The sequence below is a fragment of the Oncorhynchus keta genome, chromosome 33 (genome assembly GCF_023373465.1).
Source record: "Oncorhynchus keta strain PuntledgeMale-10-30-2019 chromosome 33, Oket_V2, whole genome shotgun sequence".
Taxonomy (NCBI): Eukaryota; Metazoa; Chordata; class Actinopteri; order Salmoniformes; family Salmonidae; genus Oncorhynchus; species Oncorhynchus keta.
This window is the reverse complement of record NC_068453.1, coordinates 2,150,373-2,173,118: the sequence shown is the minus strand read 5'-3', so window position 1 is coordinate 2,173,118 and position 22,746 is coordinate 2,150,373. Positions and strand designations below refer to the sequence as shown.

General features: G+C 44.8%; 1 protein-coding gene across 37 annotated transcripts in view; it reads left to right on the top strand.

Moving 5' to 3' along the window:
- Window positions 1-3,241: 3,241 nt before the first annotated feature.
- LOC118366032 (protocadherin Fat 4) overlaps window positions 3,242-22,746 on the top strand; it is a 37,923-nt gene continuing 18,418 nt past the window's right edge. For 36 of the 37 annotated variants that reach the window (XM_052491659.1, XM_052491683.1, XM_052491664.1 and 33 more), the window contains exons 1-10: window positions 3,242-3,612; window positions 4,696-4,948; window positions 5,406-5,753; window positions 17,569-17,996; window positions 18,709-18,924; window positions 20,421-20,690; window positions 21,169-21,340; window positions 21,715-21,895; window positions 22,012-22,262; window positions 22,423-22,648. In XM_052491659.1, coding sequence (XP_052347619.1) covers window positions 3,529-3,612; window positions 4,696-4,948; window positions 5,406-5,753; window positions 17,569-17,996; window positions 18,709-18,924; window positions 20,421-20,690; window positions 21,169-21,340; window positions 21,715-21,895; window positions 22,012-22,262; window positions 22,423-22,648 — 2,429 coding nt within the window. In that variant the 5' untranslated portion in view covers window positions 3,242-3,528. Of the gene's footprint in view, window positions 3,613-4,204; window positions 4,356-4,695; window positions 4,949-5,405; window positions 5,754-17,568; window positions 17,997-18,708; window positions 18,925-20,420; window positions 20,691-21,168; window positions 21,341-21,714; window positions 21,896-22,011; window positions 22,263-22,422; window positions 22,649-22,746 lie in introns of all 37 variants that reach the window. The other variant, XM_052491684.1, reaches the window with a different exon arrangement.

The following is a 22,746-nucleotide window of genomic DNA, read 5'->3' as shown; positions in this document are numbered from 1 at the left end:
GAGTTGTGAGACTCTGCTGTAGAACTCATCACTCCCCATAACTGGGAGGGGGCCAGAGACAATTACTCAATGCCGACACATCTTTCTAGCTGATTTACGTGCTGAAGTTATGTTGTGCTTGGTGACCTCTGACTGTTTCATCCTAACGTTGGTGCCGACTTAGATAACAGAATCGCACAAAATACTCTCTACACTCGCCAGGTTTAGCCTTACCCAGCAACCTCTTCAGATTATCCTTTATGTTGGTAGCCCTGCCCCCTGGTAAACAGTGTATGATCGCTGGATGATTAGTTTTAAGTCTAATAAAGGAGTCGCCAATGACTAGGGTTTTCAATTTGTCAGAGGTAATGGTGGGAGGCTTCGGGGGCCAGAGACCAGAAAAGGCTTGGCTCTGACTCCGACTCGATGCTTAATGGGGAGAACCAATTGAACGTTTCTGTCAGCTGAATGAGCGACACCGGTTGAGCATTTCCGACAACATTTCTTTCTGGAAGCCTTGAGAAAATTGTCCAGCTGGGGGACTGTACGAGGGGATTTATACTACTATCTGTACTTACTGGTGGCACAGACACAGTTTCATCCTTTCCTACACTTAAATTACCATTGTCTAATGATTGCATATGAAGCTGGGCTTGCAGCACGGCTATCCTCACCATAAGGCAATAGTTTTCCTGTGTATTATGAGTACAGTGACTGCAATTAGATGGCATCATGTTAATGTTACTACTTACCTTCGGCTGGTGGAGGTCCTGTAGAACCATGTCCAGATAAAGCATCCGGAGTGAAAAAGTTGAATGAAAAAAAGTTGAGCAAGGGGATTTTTAAAAAATTAAACGGTTATTAAAAATGGAAAAGTAAAAAACGTAAAGTTGGGAGGTAGCCAATTAGCAACAAACTGCACCGCAGCGCAGGGAGACAAGTCCGGAAGTTGTGACAAGACTCAGCATCTTGAACCAGCTCTGAAATTTGAGCAGTGAGGTTCATTTCTTCCCACTCTCTGCTCTTTTCCTCAGGTTGAAGCACAGGAGTACACCACATTAAGGAGTACACCACATCAGTCACTTGCTTCATCAATAAGTGCATAGATGATGTCGTCCCCACAGTGTCTGTACGTACATACCCCAACCAGAAACCATGGATTACAAGCAACATCCGCACTGAGCTAAAGGGTAGAGTTGCTGCTTTCAAGGAGTGGCACTCTTATCCGGACGCTTATAAGAAATCCTGCTATGCCCTCCGATGAACCATCAAACAGGCAAAGCGTCAATACAGGAGTAAGATTGAATTGTACTCCACCGGCTCCGACGCTTGTCAGATGTGGCAGGGCTTGCAAACTATTACAGACTTCAAAGGGAAGCACAGCTGAGAGCTGCCCAGTGACACGAGCCTACCAGACGAGCTAAATTACTTAATAAACTCGTTTCGAGGCAAACAACACTGAAGCATGCATGAGAGCAGAGCATCAGCTGTTCCGGACAACTGTGTGATCATGTTCTCCGTAGCTGATGTGAGTAAGACCTTTTAAACAGGTCAACATTCACAAGGCCGCAGGGCCAGACGGATTACCAGGACATGTACTCAGAGCATGCGCTGACCAACTTGCAAGTGTCTTCACTGACATTTTCAACCTGTCCCTGACTGAATCTGTAATACCAAAATGTTTCAAGCATATTACCATTGTCCCTGTGCCCAAGAACACAAAGGTAACCTGCCTAAATGACTACCGACCCATAGCACTCACATCTGTAGCCATGAAGTGCTTTGAAAGGCTGGTCATGGCTCATATCAACACCATTATACCAGAAACCCTTGACCCACTCCAAATTGCATACCACCCCAACAGATCCATAGATGATGGAATCTCTATTGCACTCCACACTGCCCTTTCCTACCTGGGCAAAAGGAATACCTATGTGAGAATGCTGTTCATTGACTACAGCTCAGCGTTCAACACCATAGTGCCCTCAAAGCTCATTAATAAGCCAAGGACCCTGGGACTGAACACCTCCCTCTGCAACTGGATTCTGGACTTCCTGATAGCCCGCCCCGTAATGGTAGGTAACAACACATCCGCCACGCTGATCCTCAACACAGGGGCCCCTCAGGGGTGCGTGCTCAGCCCGCTCCTGTACTCCCTGTTCACTCATGACTGCACGGCCAGGCACGAATCCAACACCATCATTACATTTGCAGATGACACAACAGTGGTAGGCCTGATCACCGGCAACAACGAGACAGCCTATAGAGAGGAGGTCTGAGACCTGGCCGTGTGGTGGTAGGACAACAACCTCTCCCTCAACGTGATCAAGACAAAGGAGATGATTGTGGACTATAGGAAAAAGAGGACCGAGCACGACCCATTCTCATCGACTGGGCTGCAGTGGAGCAGGTTGACAACTTCAAGTTCCTTGGTGTCCACATTACCAACAAACTAACATGGTCCAAGCACACCAAGACATTCATGAAGCGGGCACGGCAAAACCTATTCCCCCCCAGGAGACTGAAAAGATTTGGCATGGGTCCTCAGATCCTCAAAAGGTTCTACAGCTGCACCATCGAGAGCATCCTGACTGGTTACATCACTGCCTGGTATGGCAACTGCTCAGCCTCCGACGACAAGGCACTACAGAGGGTAGTGTGAACGGCCCAGTACATCACTGGGGCCAAGCTTCCTGCCATCCAAGACCTCTATACCAGGTGGTGTCAGAGGAAGGCCCTAAAAATGGTCAAAGACTCCAGCCACCCTAGTCATAGACTGTTCACTCTGCAACCGCATGACAAGCGGCACCTGAGCGCCAAGTCTAGGTCTAAGAGGCTTCTTAATAGCTTCTACCCCCAATCCATAAGACTCCTGAACATCTAATCAAATGGCTACCCAGACTATTTGCATTGCCCCCCTCCCCACACCACTGTCACTGTCTGTAGTCATCTATCACTGACTGTGTACCGGTACCCCCCTGTATATATTGTTATTTTTTACTGCTGCTCTTTAATTACGTGTTACTTTTATCTCGTATTCTTATACATATATTTTGGAAACTGCACTGTCGGTTAGGGGCTCCGATGTAGGCATTTCACTGTTTGGTGAATATCAGTTGTATTAGGTACATGTGACTAATACAATTTGATTTGGTATGATTTGAAACGCAGCGTTTCATTGGAAATTAATGTAATTCTGTTGTACCAAAATGCAATAAAGCTGTCGGTGTGTTCGAAGCTTAACATGTATGTGTAAATTGATTTTGCATGGCTTTGCACGTAACGCGAGAGGTGTGGTCAGCATGTTCAGGCAGACGTTCAATTGTAGGTGACAGTAGCTCATTCGGCTCATTGTTAGCTCTTTTCACCCGCGATAGGCTCCAACAAGTTTCCCCTTGCCTGTGCTGCGACCAACTGTTTGACTAGGCTACATGAACGCCGCCAGCACGGACCGTACCCCCTGGAAACATTTATGTGATCTAAATGCATGCGGTTTTCTCACTATCATCACTTGTGTGAAAACACCAATGGAGAGGTAACTGCGCTCAAATGGTTAAGATTGTGTCTTTGGTCACGAAAATGGACACTGCTGGATCATTAATCAAATGGAAAACTTTTCTTTTTTATCTAATGGTAAGTTTCCTCGAATTACGACAATCATTCAGGACTTTCAAGAGCTCCATAGCCCTACATGTTATTTTGCATTCTATAACATTTTCTGTTTTATTCAACCTGCTTTCATATGATCTCTATTATTCACCTGAGGTCCTGAAAGTCTAGTCTAGTCTTGTATTGCCTAGTTGTAGTCCACTGTAGCTTTGGAGTCGGTTCCAAATTCCAGTCAGTGACCAATAGTGTGCCACAATTTTTCAATTGTTTTGTCTTTTTATTCTTCAATGTATGCGTATTTCTCACGAGGAAAAAAGAAACCATGTACCCTAAAGGGGCAGTGCAGTCTAAAATGTGATTTCCTGTACTTTATATATTTCCACATTTTATTTTTTACCATTTGAATTGAAAACAATTACAGTAAGGTACTTCATTGTTACCCAGAAGTCATTTGATATTGAGAACTGCTGTGTTGGACTTTTTAAAAGTTGGCTGGCTATGAACTCCTGTTCAAACAGAAAAGTTTTCCAATTGAAAGACTGAGAAAGCAGCAGACAGAAACAGTTATAGAGTCCTCTCACTCTGTCTGAAGTAATAGAACAAGTTGGCATTATAGGGATTGTCAAAAGGCAGGATCCCGGGGGAGGGGACGAATGAAACATTCAAGACTGGTCTCTGGTGCTGTGAACGAGAAATAGAGAAAGAAGTGGAGCAGCTAAAGTGCAGCGCCTCCAATTCAAAGTATAATGTTACTGCCTTCAGAAAAGGTATGCCACAAAGGCTGTTTTCTCCTCTGTGTCAGACTGAGGGACTAAGAAGTGTCTGTTCCGGTTGATGTAGGTTTCAGTTTACCATAGATGTTTTGTCCTTCAAAATGTTACTCAATATCAACATTAATTATATAGTGGTGTCCACTGGAGTAGTTATTATTTTGCTTCTATATAAAATACTAAACCACACATATTGGACATGAATATAATATGTTTTGTAAGATTTTTTAAAATATTTTATAAAGTCACACACTGTTTGCAATGAACTTTTTTTGTATTGCCACAAATGTTGCCGCTCTAATGCCTCCATTGGGGTGTGCTTTGTCTGTTTTAACAGGTTGTCAACTTCATGTTTTTATATGGAGTGCCATTTTCCAATACGGCCGATGCTAGCCAAGCTGCCAGCAACCAGGAGAAGTGGTCCAATATGACCTTGGTGCAGCGGCACCCTCTGTCCTCCTGGTATCAGAGATCTCATTGGCATGGCAACAGCAAGCCAGGCGCTACACATTCTCCACAAAGACGTCTCACACCACTGTCCTTCTCCAAACTTGTCTATTCTTTTCAAGTGAAAGAGGACACACAACCAGGTAGAGCAGTGTTTACCCCTTTCCTTCTGTCAGATATTTAAATGTTGATTAGTTAAGCTTGTTCATACATGTTTGTTCTTAAATCCAGAGTCACATGCCTCAGTTACGAAGTCTTCAGGCTGACTCCTACTGACTGATCGGCTTAGGAAGTTATTGGTAGATGTTAATGCTCAGTATTTATTTTAAACCTCATGGCTCTAAATTAAATTCCACCAACTCCCCTGCCTACTTCAGTTCGAGGATTAAATACCTCCTGGGGTGCTCCACCTTCCTCATGTAAGAGAATGGTGATGATGAAACATTGTGGGGAATGAACGCACAACACTGGTGTCGCCAGCGCCATACTTTAACCCCACTGAGCCATTGGAACCAGCATTGGTAATAGTAAGTTACCAAACCATCAGACCATTCAGAGAATGTCATCCTGACTGTACTGTCTAATTCCATGTGTTGACAGGAACGATAGTGGGGAACGTGGAAGCAGGAGAGCCTAGCAAAGGATCGACAAACACCATCTTCTCTGTGTTGGAGGACGACGGGGAGGGCCTGTTCCTGCTCAGCCGTCTCTCCGGTGACTTTCTGTTGTCACGCTCCCTGGACTACGAAACCCAGAGACTCTACATCCTGACAGTGGTAGTGAAGCACGGGGACTTAGGGGCCAGCAGAGTCCGGGTCTATTTTAATGTGCTGGATGTCAACGATAACCTTCCAGTGTTCAGACTGGACTCTTACTCCGTCTCTGTACCAGAGGACAGCCCTGTTGGAACCTGTTTCCTTGATCTCAATGTCTCTGATGCGGATGACGGTGAGTGTGGAACAACATGTTTAACATACCACCTGACACAGACCGGTGCTGTATAGACCAAGGTTGTGTTTATTAGGTATCAAACAGACAAGGCATTACCAGTTTCAGTCCTATTTATTTATTTACTAGTCAGCCCCATCACACAATCAAAGCCACATCAAGGCTTGTCTGCTGAAAACAGGCGCTACTCTATACGTTAAATCAATCACAATTATTATTAACCTGGGCATTTGATCACGGATCTGTGATCATTTCAACAGTGGTTGAGCTCATTGCAAATGACTAATAAAACAACTATCTCTTGAGTGAGAGAGAACAAAAACAACACAAAATTTTAAAAAATCTATTACTATACTGTATACACAAAGTTGATTTAAAAAGAAAGTACACGATACAGGTAATGCTGAACAGAATGTAAAAAGCAACATGTCTGTAAATTCTAAATAGCCCCTGTTAGGATACAGTAGGCCTGCAGGTAGTGCAGGCCTGTCTGGTTCAGGCAGTCCCAGAAGGCAGGCTGCAGGCCTGGGTCCTGGGACCAGTCCAGGTAGGTCCTAACTAGACTGGTCAGCCAGTAGTAGGCAGACATCTGGCAAAATGGGATGTCCTCCAGGAAGACCAGGATGAGAATGTCCCTGTGCTCCACCTGCAGACGGAGGATGGCCAGTCGCAGCTCCAGGGAACACCAGTTACTGTGCAGGTAGTGACGACTCCGCACACACAGGGTTTGGTGGGTGCCGCAGACAGAGGCACATGAATGGAGGCCCGGCAGCAGCTGCTCCATCACCAAGCGCTTGTTTCTCCCACTGTACAACGCAAAGCCATCGTAGCGGTAGCACCCCCTGGGGTTGCCACTCCTCACAGCCTCCAAACAACCTCCTCCAGCTAGCCATGGATGATATGGCAGAAGGCCAGCAGGTAGTCCCCGGCCAGCTGATGGAGCAGCACCAACTGCATGAAGAGGAGCAGGCCCAGGGATAAGCAGAGGAACAGGACAAAGCCCACGTCCAGGGAACCGTTGGTCTCCAAGTACCTGGGGATGCCATTTTAATTTTTACATGTAATCTCCGGTTCTCCATCATTCCATAAAAAGACCTGGACATGTCTCTGTCCTCTGACCTAGTTGTCCAGCCAGGCTTTGGTCTCCCGAGTGGCGCAGTGGTCTAAGGCACTGCATCTCAGTGTTAGAGGCGTCACTACAGACACCCTGGTTCGATTCCCTGGTTCGATTACAGGCCCCGTTTGGCCTGGGGGCCTGTTCTAGGAAGATTCTTGGTTGTTCCAAACTTCTTCCAAGTTTAAGAATGATGGAGGCCACTGTGTTCTTGGGGACCTTCAATGCTGCAGAAATGTTTTGGTACCCTTCACCAGATCTTCCAAAATATGTTCAATCAATTGAATTTACCGCAGGTGGACTCCAAGTTGTAGAAACATCTCAAGGATGATCAATGGAAACAGGATGCACCTAATGTTACGTCCTGACCATAGAGAGCCCTTATTTTCTATGGTAGAGTAGGTCAGGGCATGACTGGGGGGGTTTCCAGTTATTATTTTCTATGTGGGGATCTAGTTGAGTTTTTCTATGTTGGTGTTTGGTATGATTCCCAATTGGAGGCAGCTGGCTATCGTTGTCTCTAATCGGGGATCATTTTTAAGTAGCATTGTTTACACCTGTGTTTTATGGGATATTGTTTTGAGTTAATGTATGTTGTTTGTTTCGTTCTTTTTTTGTTGTTTTGTGCGTTCCTAATAAATAATATGTGGAAACCATATCGCGCTACAGCTTGTTCCGATAATTATTCCAGCGAACGTGACAGAATATCCCATCACAACAGGACCAAGCAGCAGGAGATGGCATCCTGGTCTTTGGAAAAGATCGAGGAGAGAATATCCTGGACTTGGTAGGAAGCCTTGGCAAGACACGAAAGCCTGCTGTGGAAACAGACAGGAGAGAAGGGAGGACAGCGACGACGCCGGGGTTCACGGCCAAAGAGAAAGCCCAAAAGACAGCCCAATTTTTGTGGGGGAGGCACATGGGCTGGTTCAGTGGAACCGGGAAGTGAGCCAGAGCCTGTGTGGGAGTCGATAGAAGAAGGTAATGAGAGATACCGGAGAGAGGTTGTGGAAAGGAGTATGCTGCAGCGCAGGCGCGTTGAAAAGCACCATCTGTGCCAGCTCTACGCACCAAGTCTCCAGTACACCTTCACAGCCCAGTGTGTAAAAGGTCCGGTACAATTGATGCCGGCTATACGCAGTAGGTCTCCAGTGCGCCTTCACTGCCCAGTACGACCTGTGCCAGCTCCTCACACTTGCCGGGCGAGGTGTGTCATCTATCCGGTACCATTGATGCCGGCTATATGCACCAGGTCTCCAGTATACCTCCACAGCCCAGTACGACCTGTGCCAGCCCCACGCACCAGGCCTCCAGGGCACCTCCCCAGTCCGGTACGTCCTGTGCCTGCTCCACGCACTCACCCTGAAGTCCAACAGCAGGCCGGTACCACCTGTGCCGGGTCAACGCAGCAGGCCTCCAGTGCACCTCCTCAGTCCGGTACGTCCTGTGCCGGCTCCACGCACTAGGCCTCCAGTGCGCCTCCCCGGTCCGACGACGGCCCTGGTCCGGCGCTTCCGGCGATGCTCCCCGGTCCGGCGCTTCCGGCGACGCTCCCCGGTCTGGCACCTCCGGCTCCAGGGCAGGAGCCTTCTTCTGCACCGATGCCCAGCCCGAGCACGGCGTCCAGTCCAGCTCCAAGACAGGTGCCTTCCTCTGTGCCGATGTCCAGTCCAAACACGGCGTCCAGTCCAGCTCCAAGGCAGGACCCTTCCTCTGCTCCGATATCCAGTCCAGACACGGCGTCCAGTCCAGCTCCAAGGCAGGAGCCTTCCTCTGCATCTAGGTCCAAGCACAATGTTCAGCCTGGGTCCATGGCTGGATAAGCGGGTTCCTCGGCCCGCACCAGAGCCGCCCCCGATGCTGGTGGGATGAGCGGGTAATTCGCCCGCTCATCCCATGTTACACCTCTTAGTTACGTTTCGTTCTTTGTATGTTTCTAATAAATAATATGTGGAAACCATATCGCGCTGCAGCTTGGTCTGGTAATTATTCCAGCGAACGTGACACGTGAGGTCAATTTCAAGTCTCATAGCAAAGGGTCTGAATACTTATGTAATAAAGGTATATATGTTTTGTATTTTTTTTTTAATTAGCTCAAATAAATTAAACCTGTTTTCACTTTGTCATTATGGGTTATTGTGTGTAGACTCAGTCTTAAATGGATTACATAAATAACAAATCTAATGTAACAAAATGTGGAAAATGTCCAGGTGTCTGGAATGCACTGTATAGGTTGGTCAGGGCCCTGGTAAAATGGTAATTATACAATAAAAGTCTAGGAATTATGTATCTGTACTGTTAACTGATAGTTACCAATTGTCGAAGGACCAGAAAGTAAGTACCCATTGATAGCTGGTATTTACTAGGAAAGTATTAGGTAAGTAATTGTTCTGTTATTCATGTTTTAACAAACAGATCAATCAATATATACATGCCTCAGCTGCACTGTTCAGGTCAGTCATATCCACAACTCTGCTGAGAACCATGACTGGAAGTCAAAATACTCCGGCGAGGAGAATTTCTTGGTGGCAAAGTCAGACCCACACAGGAAACGTGCCGTTATGACTGTGAGGCTGATGACCGACTGGAGGAATGGCTTCCAGCAGTCCTGAAAGATCACGATTGGGGCATGAAGCCTCAGGGATCAGAATCCTGAATTATCCCTTTAAATGGGAAGTTTGCAATAGTGGGGATATCATTCACATCTAATTCCATCTGTTCCAGATTAATCAAGCAATAGAATAGTCATAGGAAGTCTCTTCAGCCACGTGACATGACTCTTTAGAAAGTCAGAAAGCAAATGGAACACCGGGTAAACATCGGAATGAACAGAAACTGATGTCTGTGAGATCCTACAACTTAATCAAGCTTGGATTAATGCTGGAATTAACACCAGGACAAACTTGCCAGTGACCCCCTGACAGTTTCTCAATAATGACGTTGAGTAGTTTTTATGGTGACTTACATCAAGTTGTGTGATCAATAGTTCAAATATAATTTCACAGACACAAAATAAGTGCTTTTCTTGTCGAGAGAAAGGATCCAATCTGCTGATACCATATTGCAGCAGCTGTGTCTGTGGCTCATCAATACCAGCCAAATAGAGAAGTGATATGTTATCAAAGCATTTAAATCCATCATTATCCGAACATGCATTAGGGAAGTAAAGAAACACCTTGGAGACAAGAACAGTTCCATTTGTGTCAGAGCAGTTTTGGTGTTTCAAAATGACTATACCCCCTGATTCAAAGTCCAGGGTCATCAATGACTGACATATTTACTAACCTACAAAGCAAATCCTGAGCTGTCAACTTTGTCTTTCTTTAAAAGAGGGATCCCTCCCAATGCGCCGCGTGCCATGACTGAAAGCCTGTAGTTCATAATGGACAGTTCCTCCAGATTAGTCTGGTCATTGAAGGTGTTAGAAGTGATGAATTGTAACACATAGCAGGACAGAGTGTTTCCTCACACTGGACAGCCACTTGAAGGTGCTAGGGACAGCCCTTTAGGTCAAGTTGCTATAGGGAGTACAATTGAGAGAGAGCGGCACAGATCCTAATTGCTGTTCCTGATGACTGTGATCACGCTCTCCGTAGCCAATGTGAGTAAGACCTTTAAACAGGTCAACATTCACAAGGCCGCAGGGCCAGACGGATTACCAGGACGTGTAACTCAGAGCATGTGATGACCAACTGGCAAGCGTCTTCACTGCCATTTTCAACTTGTCCCTGACTGAGTCTGTAATACCAACATGTTTCAAGCAGACCACCATAGTCGCTGTTTCCAAGAACCCTAAGGTAACCTGCCTAAATGACTATCGACCCGACGCAATGACATCTGTAGCCATGAAGTGCTTTGAAAGGCTGGTCATGGCTCACATCAATACCATTATCCCAGAAACTCTTGACCCACTGCAATTTGCATACCGCCCTAACAGATCCACAGATGATGCAATCTCTATTGCACTCCACACTGCCCTTTCCCACCTGAACAAAAATAACAATTATATGAGAATGCTATTCATTGATTACAGCTCAGTTCAACACCATAGTGCCCTCAAAACTCATCACTACTTTTTTATTTAACGAGGCAAGTCAGTTAAGAACAATTTCTTATTTGCAATGAAGGCTTACCCGGCTAAACCCTAACGACGCTGGGCCAATTGTGCGCCGCCCTATGGGACTCCCAATTACGGGCGGTTGTGATACAGCATGGAATTGAACCAGGGTCTATAGTGACACCTCTAGCACTGTGATGTTCTTGCACTGAGACACAGTGCCTTAGACCGCTGGACCACTCGGGAGGACCCTGGGACTAAACACCTACAGTTGAAGTCGGAAGTTTACATACACTTATGTTGGAGTCATTAAAACTTGTTTTTCAACCACTCTGCAAATTCCTTGTTAACAAACTATAGTTTTGGCAAGTCAGTTAGGACATTTACTTTGTACATGACACAAGTCATTTTTCCAACAATTGTTTGCAGACAGATTATTTCATTTCATTATAATTCACTGTATCACAATTCCAATGGGTCAGAAGATTACATACACTATGTTGGCTGTGCCTTTAAACAGCTTGTAAAATTCCAGAAAATTATGTCATGGCTTTAGAAGCTTCTGATAGGCTAATTGACATCATTTGAGTCAATTGGAGGTGTACCTGTGGATGTATTTCAAGGCCTGCCTTCAAACTCAGTGCCTCTTTGCTTGACATCATGGGAAAATCAAAATAAATCAGCCAAGACCTCAGAAGAAAAATGTAGACCTCAACAAGTCTGGTTCATCATTTGGAGCAATTTCCAAACGCCTGAAGGTACCACGTTAATCTGTACAAACAATAGTACGCAAGAATAAACACCCTGGGACCACGCAGCCATCATAACACACTGCGAAAAATGCAAATCAATCCCAGAACAACAGCAAAGGACCTTGTGAAGATGCTGGAGGAAACAGGTACAAAAGTATCTATATCCACAGTAAAACGAGTCCTACATAGACATAACCTGAAAGGCGGCTCAGCAAGGAAGAAGCCACTGCTCCAAAACTGCCATAAAAAACAGACTACAGTTAGCAACTGCACATGGGGACAAAGAGCGTAATTTTTGGAGAAATGTCCTCTGGTCTGATGAAACAAAAATAGAACTGTTTGGCCATAATGACCATCATTATGTTTGGAGGAAAAACGGGGCGACTTGCAAGCCGGAGAACACCATCCCAACCGTGAAGCATGGGGGAGGCAGCATCATGTTGTGGGGGTGCTTTGCTGCAGGAGGGACTGGTGCATTTCTCCAAAAACATTATGGCATCATGAGGATGAAAAATTCTGTGGATATATTGAAGCAACATCTCAAGACATCAGTCAGGAAATTAAAGCTTGGTCGCAAATGGGTCTTACAAATGGACAATGACCCCAAGCATACTTCCAAAGGTGTGGCAAAATGGCTTAAGGACAAAGTCAAGGTATTGGAGTGGCCATCACAAAGCTCTGACCTCAAACCTCAATCTTATAGAACATTTGTGGGCAGAACTGAAAAAGCATATGCGAGCAAGGAGGCCTTCAAACCTGACTCCGTTACACCAGCTCTGTCAGGCGGAATGGGCCAAAATTCACCCAACTTATTGTGGGAAGCTTGTGGAAGGCTACCCAAACATTTGACCCAAGTTAAACAATTTAAATGCAATGCTGCCAAATACTAATTGTGTGTATATAAACTTCTGACCCACTGGGAATGTGATTAAATAAATAAAAACTGAAATAAATAATTTTCTCTACTATTATTCTGACATTTCACATTCTTAAAATAAAGTGGTGATCCTAACTGACCTAAGACAGTGAGTTTTTATTAGGATTAAATGTCAGGAATTGTGAAAACTGATTTTAAATGTATTTGGCCAAGGTGTATGTAAACTTCCGACTTTGCAACCGGATTGGTAGGTAACAACACATCTGCCACGCTGATCCTCAACTCAGGGGCCCCTAAGGGGTGTGTGCTCAGACCCCTCCTGTACTCCCTATTCACCCATGACTGCAAGGCCAAGCACGACTCCAACACCATCATTAAATCATTAAATTTACCGACGACACAGCAGTGGTAAGTCTGATCACTGACAATGATGAGACAGTCTGTAGGGATGAGGTCAGAGACCTGGCAGTGTGGTGCCAGGACAACAACCTTTCCCTCAATATGATCAAGAAAAAAGGAGATGATTGTGGACTACAGGAAAAGGAGAACCGAGCACGCCCCTATTCTCATCGACGAGGCTGTAGTGGAGCAGGTTGAGAGCTTCAAGTTCCTTGGTGTCCACACCATCAACTACCTATCATGGTCCAAACACACCAAGACAGTTGTGAAGAGGAAACGACAATGCCTATTCCCCCTCAGGGGACTGAAAAGATTTGGCATGGGTCCTCAGATCCTCCAAAAGTTCTACAGCTGCAACATCGAGAGCACTGGTTACATCACTGCCTGGTATGGTACATGCTCGGCCTTCGACCGCAATACACTATAGAGGGTAGTGCGTACTGTTCGGTACATCATAGATGCCAAGCTTCCAGCCATCCAGGACATCTATACCAGGCGGTGTCAGAGGAAGACCCTAAACATTTCCAAGGACTCCAGCCACCCTAGCCATAGACTGTTCTCCTTGGTCCCGCACGGCAAACGGTCCCGGAGCGCCAAGTCTAGGTCCAAAAGGCTTCTTAACAGCTTCTACCCCCTGAACAGTTAATCAAATGGCTACCTGGGCTATTTGCATTGTCCCCACCACCCCATTTTTACACTGCTGCCACTCTCTGTTTAGTACCCATGCATTGTCAATTTACCTCTACCTACATGTACATATTACCTCAATTACCTCAACTAAACGGTGCCCCCACACATTCCCTCTGTACTGGTACCCCCTATCTATAGCCTGCATACTGTTATTTTATTGTTGCTCCTTAATTATTTGTTATTTCCCCCCAAAAATCTTAAAACTGCATTGTTGGTTAATTAAGGACTTGTAAGTAAGCCGTTCTGGTCTACACCTGTTGTATTCGCATCATGTGACAAATACAAATTGATATAATTTTAGATCCATTCCTAATCAGACAGAATTTGAGGGAACAATAGAGTAGTTTAGTTTGAGGAATGCGCTTCCAGTACTGGATGGACTGATCCTAGAGGATGCATTTTTATTCAACCAACCCCAGGATCCAAAGATCCAAACAAAACGTGAATAGTCCCAATTGAACAAAGACCAGCCTAATTTTTATTGTGAAATAGAGACACTGACCAGTTAGAAGGAAATGGTGATGCTGGTCCTGGAGTTTGTCCAAGGGAATTACGTACAGTCTTGTCCAGTTGAGTTCTGTTTTATCCAGTGAACGTTAATTGATCCAATGAGATAAATGATTGAGAAGCAGAATGATGCACTATCCAAGATGTTGGTGGGATTACTTGTCCAGTGGATTGAATTCCTGGAGTAGTTCCACTGCTTTCTCTGTGAACTGTGTTGTCTGTGTACAGCTTCTTTTAGTATGGTTACATATTTTACTATATGTGTAATCCCTTCCATACATGAAGGGCACATTTTGGCATTTGCTGAATGATCAATGAGAAACGCCATATTGCAAATGTACGGTCCATTACTAGATGTCCGCGAATGTTTGTAAAATAAGCCAATGGCGGCTGGCCGTGCACCGGGGCCAGATCTTCCGGGAAGTCATCGAACAAAGTCTCTCTGACATTCGGTTTCCGTTTTATAAAATGTTCAAATTTTGGTCATTTTTCCGCTGTCCCGGTAAATTCCACCAGATGGCGAATGGAATCTTATTGCAAATGTACAAAACATCACCAATCACGACATGGCCATTTCTCCTAAATAGAAAAGACTTCGAAGACGAAACTTAGTGAGCATAGGTTTGGACTAATGGGCTGTCAGCCCCGAAAAAGATGGCGTCAAGGTCTCAAGGCCATTTTTCTGGGATTAAAGGTCAAGAATGAAAATAGAGCACTAATTTGACCACTTCACATTAAAGTACTTGAACCTACAGTGTCAGGAAAAAAAGTACCAGCCATTTATCTATTGTAATTTATGAGAAATCGTAAAATGTACAATTGGTGATGCTCCAAGAAATGTGTTTTTCCCCCCCAAAAGTTACAGATCTAGTTGCAGCATGTTCAGACTAATCTGTTAAGGTGGGTTTCGGAGCTCTGCGAGATTTCTGTGATTTAAAAAAAATCACACACACTCATTCAACCCTCTGTAAATCAGTAAGTTCTTAATGTAAAGACTTAAAACTCAATATTCTATAAGAGGCTATGCCAAGGAGGATATTTATTCACTTTCAGGAAGTGCCTTAAATTGGGGTCATAGGGGCCGTTTCGAAGAGTGAAAAAGGTCAGATCTTTCCAAAACTTCATGTGTGTGATTAGGCAACCCTCATGAACTGTAAATCAGTCATTTCTCCCATCAGATTTTCAAGACAAACTCACACACACAGCAAGGATGGAGTGACACAGTGTGGGGCTTACAGCTACACAGTGCCTGCAATAGTTTGAACTATCAAAGAACCGTCAGACCTAGAGCTCTGAAACTTTAGAAACCTGTTCTAGAGTTCAAGTCAATCGTGCACGGTGAGTTATGTGGCTCTAAAAGGTTCTCAGACCGAGAAACGGCCTCGTACATTTGCAATAGCTTCAATTAATTTTGACCATCACGAAAATGACGACATTTAGAAATGTCCCAGAGTCGCAAGACTCGGTGCATTGAAACCGCCTCGGCCCACAGAGACGGACCCCAACGTTTCTGTCCGATGACAATACAATTAAAAAAAAATAAATGACAAAATATGACAGAAGTATGTTCATACAGTTCTAATACATGTATAATTGACCCCCAAAAAATTAAAGAATTTCAAAAAACGGTCCAGAAAGCACTTTTTTTAAGGGGGTGATATGTTTTTGAAAACAATTTAAAATTTTCAAAATTTGACCCTTGGGTCTTGACTTGATGTGCATTTACAATATGAAAATTTACTGTGGAGCGTGCTCGCCATCTATTTGATTTTTTCTGTGTGACACTTGGCATTTGCCATATGGCATTTGCAATAAGTTTTGAATTAAACAACGTCCATTTGAGTGGTATTGTACATCGTGTATATGTTTCGTACGGTGCCAATAAGTTCCCTTTAATTTTTGTCCATTTCAGGGGGCTATTCCCTTACATATAAGTGTCGTTTTAACAAGACACTTTAGGTTCATTTTATTTGAACTCTTCTTCACTTCCTCTTAGCCTCTATGTGAGAGTAAGTGGTTTGCAGTGTCTATATGCAATACAAAGATGCCAGACAATCATAGTCTAAAGGCAGATCACACACAACATACAGTGCATTTGGAAAGTATTCAGACCCCTTGACTTTTTCCACGTTTTGTTACGTTACAGCCTTATTCTAAAATGGATTAAATACAAATAAATCCTCAATTTACACACAATAATGACGCAGAAAAAACAAAATTTTAGAAATCTTTGTAAATGTATTAAAAATAAAAAACAAATACCTTATTTCCATAAGTATTCAGACACTTTGCTGAGACTTATTTGAGCTCAGGTGCATCCTGTTTCCATTGATCATCCTTGGACTCCACCTGTGGAAAAATTCAATTGATTTGACATATTTTGGAAAGGCACACACCGGTCTATATAAGGTCCCTTCAATGCTACATTTCTGTAGCATTGAAGGTCCCCAAGAACACAGTGACCTCCGTCATTCTAAATAGAAGAAGTTTGGAACCCACCAAGAATCTTCCTAAAGCTGACAGCCCGTTTGGAGTTTGGCAAAAGGCACCTAAAGAACTCTCCGACCATGAGAAACAAGATTCTCTGGTCTGATGAAATCGAGATTGAACTCTTTGGCCTGAATGCCAATCGTCACGCCTGGAGGAAACCTGGCACCATCCCTACGGTGAAGCATGGTGGTTGCAGCATCATGCTGTGGGGATGTTTTTCAGGGGCAGGGACTGGGAAACTAGTCAAGATCGATAGAACGATGAACGTCCTGTTGGACGGTGACCCTTCCAACAGGACAACGACCCTAGGCACACAGCAAAGACAACGCAGGAGTGGATTTGGGACAAATTATCCCCAGCCAGAGCCCGGACTTGAACCCGATCAAGCATCTCTGGAGAGACCTGAAAATAGCTGTGCTGTGACGCTCCCCATCCGACCTGACAGAGCTTGAGAAGATCTGCAGAGAAAAATGGGAGAAACTCCCCAAATATCGGTGTGTCAAGCTTGTAGTGTCATACCCTTAGAAGCCTTGAGGCTGTACTCGCTGCCAAAGGTGCTTCAACAAAGTACTGAGTGAAGGGTCTGAATACTTGTGTAAATGTTATGTTTTTTTTTTAATACCTTTGCAAAAATGTCTAAAAACCAGTTTTTGCTTTGTCATTATGGATTATTGTGTGTAGATTGATGAAGATTATTTAAAAATATATATATTTTAGAATAAGTCTAATGTAACAAAATGTGGGGAAAAAAGTCTGAAGATGGGGTCTGAATACTTTGCGAATACACTGTACTTTACACATTTGTATTCAAATTATGATAGTTATCCATCCATCCATTTTATTGGTAGACTACATGATATTATAGATGATGTTTCTTTCAGATATCCTATCCTTAGTATTGAATAATCCTCCTTGATGTTGTCTGTCAGGTATGAACGGAGAGGTGGACATAGAAGTGACAGGCGAAGATGGCGACACTACATTCTCGGTCAATCCAGACGGTGCTCTCTGCCTAAACATAGAGTTAGACAGAGAGAGCAGCTCAGACTACCGTCTGACAGTCCAGGCTAGCGATCGTGCTCTGTCCATTTCTAGACGCCTGACTGCCACAGCACGTGTTGTCGTCAATGTAGACGATATAAACGACAACATGCCGTCTTTCACGTCAGCCGGTAGTGTCACCATCCCAGAAGACACTGCTCTCCATGCTGTTGTCATGGTGATACAGGCAGTGGATGTGGACTCGGGATCCAACGGGGACGTCGTCTACACCCTGGAGGACACGTCAGTCAGCGTGTTCAGTATCAACAGTACTAATGGTCGTCTGTACCTGCAGCAGCCTCTGGACAGAGAGCAGGTAAATTGACTACTTTTACATTTTTACTCTTTCTAGCACTGATTTTGCTGATAGTGGCATGGTTTCACTTTCATTGATCATTATTATGTGGTAGTGTTACCTACTTAAGTAGGTTTCTTTCTATTTAGAATCTATTTATTGTTATAGGGGATGTGATACATCTGAGACAGATAGAGGACATACAAGTGGTAGACCTGGGGATCAAACCCCCACTGCAGTGGGGGATCAAACCCCCACTGCATGCATGGCCATGCATAGTACAGGGTTGTCAACACTACCACTAGACTAGACCCCAGTACCTTACCTCTTAGAATATCTGCTAATAAACTGAACTCACTGAATTTTCACTGAATTTTCCTCACCTCGAAAATTGTTTATGGGTCAGGAGAAACCGTAATCCATGGTTTGGTTTTCTTTAAAAATGCATTACAAACTTAAGTTAACTTTAGCCATCACTAGCTAAAAATCTATGGAAGTGATAGTGTCAGCCACTGAAACCTACTAAAATCAACGCAATTACTTGGTTTGATGTTACTTGTCACCTGTGTGCCCCTATCACTCCCACAGATGTTTTGCTAGTTAAAGTTAGCTGTGGTTAAACTGGCTATTTAAAGTAAACCAACCATCTAACATTATATAGTAAAATAGTAAACTTCCCCTTTAACGTAATGACCTGCTAAATGACTGAAATGTAAATGTCATGTAAATTCAGTTGGATACGCTGACTGTCACTGTGACAGCCACGGACAGAGGCTCTCCTCCGCTGGCCTCCTCCATGAACCTAGCAGTGCATGTAGAGGACGTCAACGATCACAACCCAGAGTTCACACACAACTACTACAGCCTGGCAGTCCGAGAGGATACCCCCAGAGGAACCAGCCTGTTGCAGCTCCGTGCTCTGGATGGGGACATTGGCTATAATGGACAGGTGTGGTACAATGAGCTGTCTCAGGGTCACAAGAAAGACAATGGGTCTAATGGACAGGTGCAGCAACGAGCTGTCCCAGGGTCAGACGAGATATTGGGATTACATTTAATGTACACTATATATACAAAAGTATGTGGACACCCCTTCAAATTAGTGGATTTGGCTCTTTCAGCAACTCCTGTTGCTGACAAGTGTATGAAATCAAGCACACAGCCCTGCAATCTCCATAGACAAACATTGGCAGTAGAATGGCCTCACTGAAGCCTCCCGAGTGGCGCAGTGGACTAAGGCACTGCATTGAAGTGTTGCGGCGTCACTACAGCCTGGGGTTCGATCCCAGGCTGTCTCATTGCCGACCGTGTCCAGGAGTCCCATAGGGCTTTGGCCGGGAGGGCTTTACTTGGCTCATCGTGCTCGATCGACTCCTTGTGGCAGGCCAGGCGCCTGCAGGCTGACTTTGGTCATCAGTTGAACAGTGTTTCCATTGACACATTGGTGCTTCTAAATTAAGAAAGCGGGTGTTTAGAATCGCTGCTTGGTGGGTCATGTTGCAGAGGTGAGACAAGATTGTAATCATGAAATTGGGGAGAGAAAGGGGGTATAATTAATAAGCGCGTAGAGCCTGAAAATCGTCTGTCTTCAGTTCCAAACTGTCTCTGGAAGCAACGTCAGCACAGGAACTGTTCGTCGGGAGCTTCATGAAATGGGTTTCCATGGTCGAGCAGCCACACACAAGCCTAAGATCACCATGTGCAATGCCAAGCTGTAGTGGTGTAAAGCTCACCACTATTAGACTCTAGCAGTGGAAACGCATTCTCTGGAGTGATGAATCAAGCTTCACCATCTTGCAGTCCGACAGATGAATCTGTGTTTGGCGGATGCCAGTAGTACACTACCTGCCCGAATGCATAGTGCCAACTGTAAAGTTTGGTGGAGGAGGAATAATGGTCTGGGGCTGTTTTTCATGGTTCCAGTCTAGGCCTCTTGGCTCCAGTGAAGGGAGATTCTGTGCTTCCAACTTTGTGGAAACAGTTTGGGAAGGCCCTTTCCAGTTTCAGCATGCCAATGCCCCCATGCACAACGCGAGGTCCGTACAGAAATGCTTTGTCGAGATCGGTGTGGAATAACTTGACCTGCCTGCACAGAGCCCTGACCTCAACCACATTGAACACCTTTGGGATGAATTGGAACGCTGACTGCGAGCCAGGCCTAATCGCCCGTCATCAGTGCCTGACCTCACTAATGCTCTTGTGGCTGAACAGAAGCAAGTCCCCGCAACAATGTTCCAACTTCTAGTGGAAAGCCTTCCCAGAAGAGTGGAGGCTGTTGTATAGGGGGCGGATCAACTCCATATTAATGCCTTTGATTTTGGAATGAGATGCTCGACCAGCAGGTGTCCACATACTTCTGGTCATGTATTTGTTTTTAATGTTCTGAAAGGTCTGTCTTTTTTTGGTAAACATGACCAATAAGAACTCTAAACTCTAAATGGACAGGTGCGCTATCAGCTGTCTCAGGGGAGTCCGTTCCTGGCGGACTCAGTCCGAGGTGTCATCTCCCTGATAGACAGGCTGGACAGAGAGAGAGACTCCTTTCACCTGCTAGCCGTCACCGCCATGGACCAGGGCAGCATGCCCAGGTCAGCCACCGCTGTGGTCAACATCACTGTCCTAGATGTCAATGACTGCAGCCCGCTGTTCTCTCCAGACACACTGACGCTCCATGTGTTGGAGAACGGCGGAGACCCGTCTCAGCTCACCCACCAGGTAACTGCTGTGGTAGGGTTATTAGGTTTATTATTAAACCCTTATTTAGTTAGGTAAGTCATTATAATAAGGACCTGGTTAGGACCTGGAGTAATCTGACTGAATTTACCCTCCAGCTTCATATGAACAAACAGATGATGTGGCAGCTCGTCTCAGAACACAGAACCAAATCTTCCATCATGCATTGGCCAGCTCCTCGATATGTCTGTCACGAGAGGCTATGATTGATGTTATGACAGGAGACAATCACATCATGTTACCAATATCATTTTGATGTGGCCATAATGCATTGTAAGATTTGTCATTTAGTGTAATCTCATAATGATGATTGAGTTATTATTAGCCATTTTGAGTCTGTTGAACAATTGCCACATGACATACTGTAGTATCATGAGTTGAATACAATACATTAGTAATATATTATACCTGTTGCCTTTCAGTAATATCTTAACCCCCCTCCCTCCCCAAATGTGACCAGGTGTCAGCTAGGGATGATGATCTAGGGGTGAACAGCCAGATGAGGTACTTCATAGATAGAGACTGGGAGGGTCTCTTCTCTCTGTCGCCAAACGGCACCTTTCACATACTACAGAGCCTGGACAGGGAGGTGACATCTCTCTACAAGTTAGACATCATGGCTGTCGACTCAGGTGATCAGGATCTCTGCTTCCGTATGACAAAAACATGTTGTTCCTTTAAGAAATATCAGAACTCAGTTTTTTCTGCTTTACAAGTATAATGTATACACATGAGAGCTGTACCTAAATTGTACACTGTATAATATCACATTGTGAAATCCGGCTGCAGTGATTTGTGTGTGATGTAGGATTTAGCTGAGCTATCTCTGAGCAGTAATGAATATGGAATAAGATGTTATTTTATGTTTGTCGAGACATCACAAAATAATAAAATAATAATAAAATAAAAAATCATACATGCTTATAGCAAGTAATAAAGCATAATACCTGCAGGCTATTTATCTTTTTGTTGCTGTTGATATTGTTCTTTTGTTTGTTCTCTTCAGGTTTGCCGCCTCTGACAGGGACTGTGACAGTCCATGTTGTAGTGGACGATATGAATGACAACCGGCCAGTGTTTAGTGAGGAGGTCTACACCACCATTGTCTATGAGGATAGCCCTGCAGGCACAGTGTTTGCCATGGTCACTGCCTATGATGCGGATGAAGGTGTCAATGGACAAATAAGGTACAGTTTTCCCTTGACTGAAGTCCTGTGGATCCTCATCACTGGAGTTGAGAAAGAATATATGGTCAGATCCTGTTTGATTCACTGCTGTAATGTGATGGTTACCTATATTCCAGGTACTCCATAGAGAGTGCCGATGGACCCTTCTCTATTGAGGACACGTCTGGGGAGCTGTTGACCACTGGCGTGCTGGACAGGGAGGCGGTGGCAATCTACAGACTGACTGTGGTGGCCAGGGACACACACCCCACACAGCAGCTGTCCAGCTCTGTACAGGTGTCTGTCCTGGTTGCGGATGTCAACGACCACTGGCCTCAGTTCCTCCACAGCCCCTATGTGGCTAACATGCCGGCTGGATCTGCTCCGGGTGAGGGGGTTTAGTAACAGCAGCCATTTTAGATATCATAGATAAACAAGGAAAACGAAGTAAATCATATTATTACAAATGCCCTTTATTAATGCGATTATGATAGGTGTACAATGTGTTTATGATTTGTTTCAATGCTGTTTGTGCCCGTGTTCTGCAGGGTCTGTTGTGTGTGCGGTGAGAGCAGTGGATGGGGACTCAGGGATCAATGCACAGCTTCACTTCTTCTTATACGGGCAGAACACTGGCCAGTTCTTCATCAGCCCACACAGGGGAACCATTTTCACCACTGGTGCCCTCGCAGGGACAAACGACTTCACTATCAACGTGCACGTGGAAGACGGGGGAGACCATCCTAAATTTGACACAACAACTGTTACCATCAGGTTCAAAGTTCTAATCTGTATTTGTCTGCTTTGGGAGTTGTGGGGAAGGTCTGTATAAAGGGGGGGGGTTGCTCTTTAACTGTGGTGATGACCTGCCA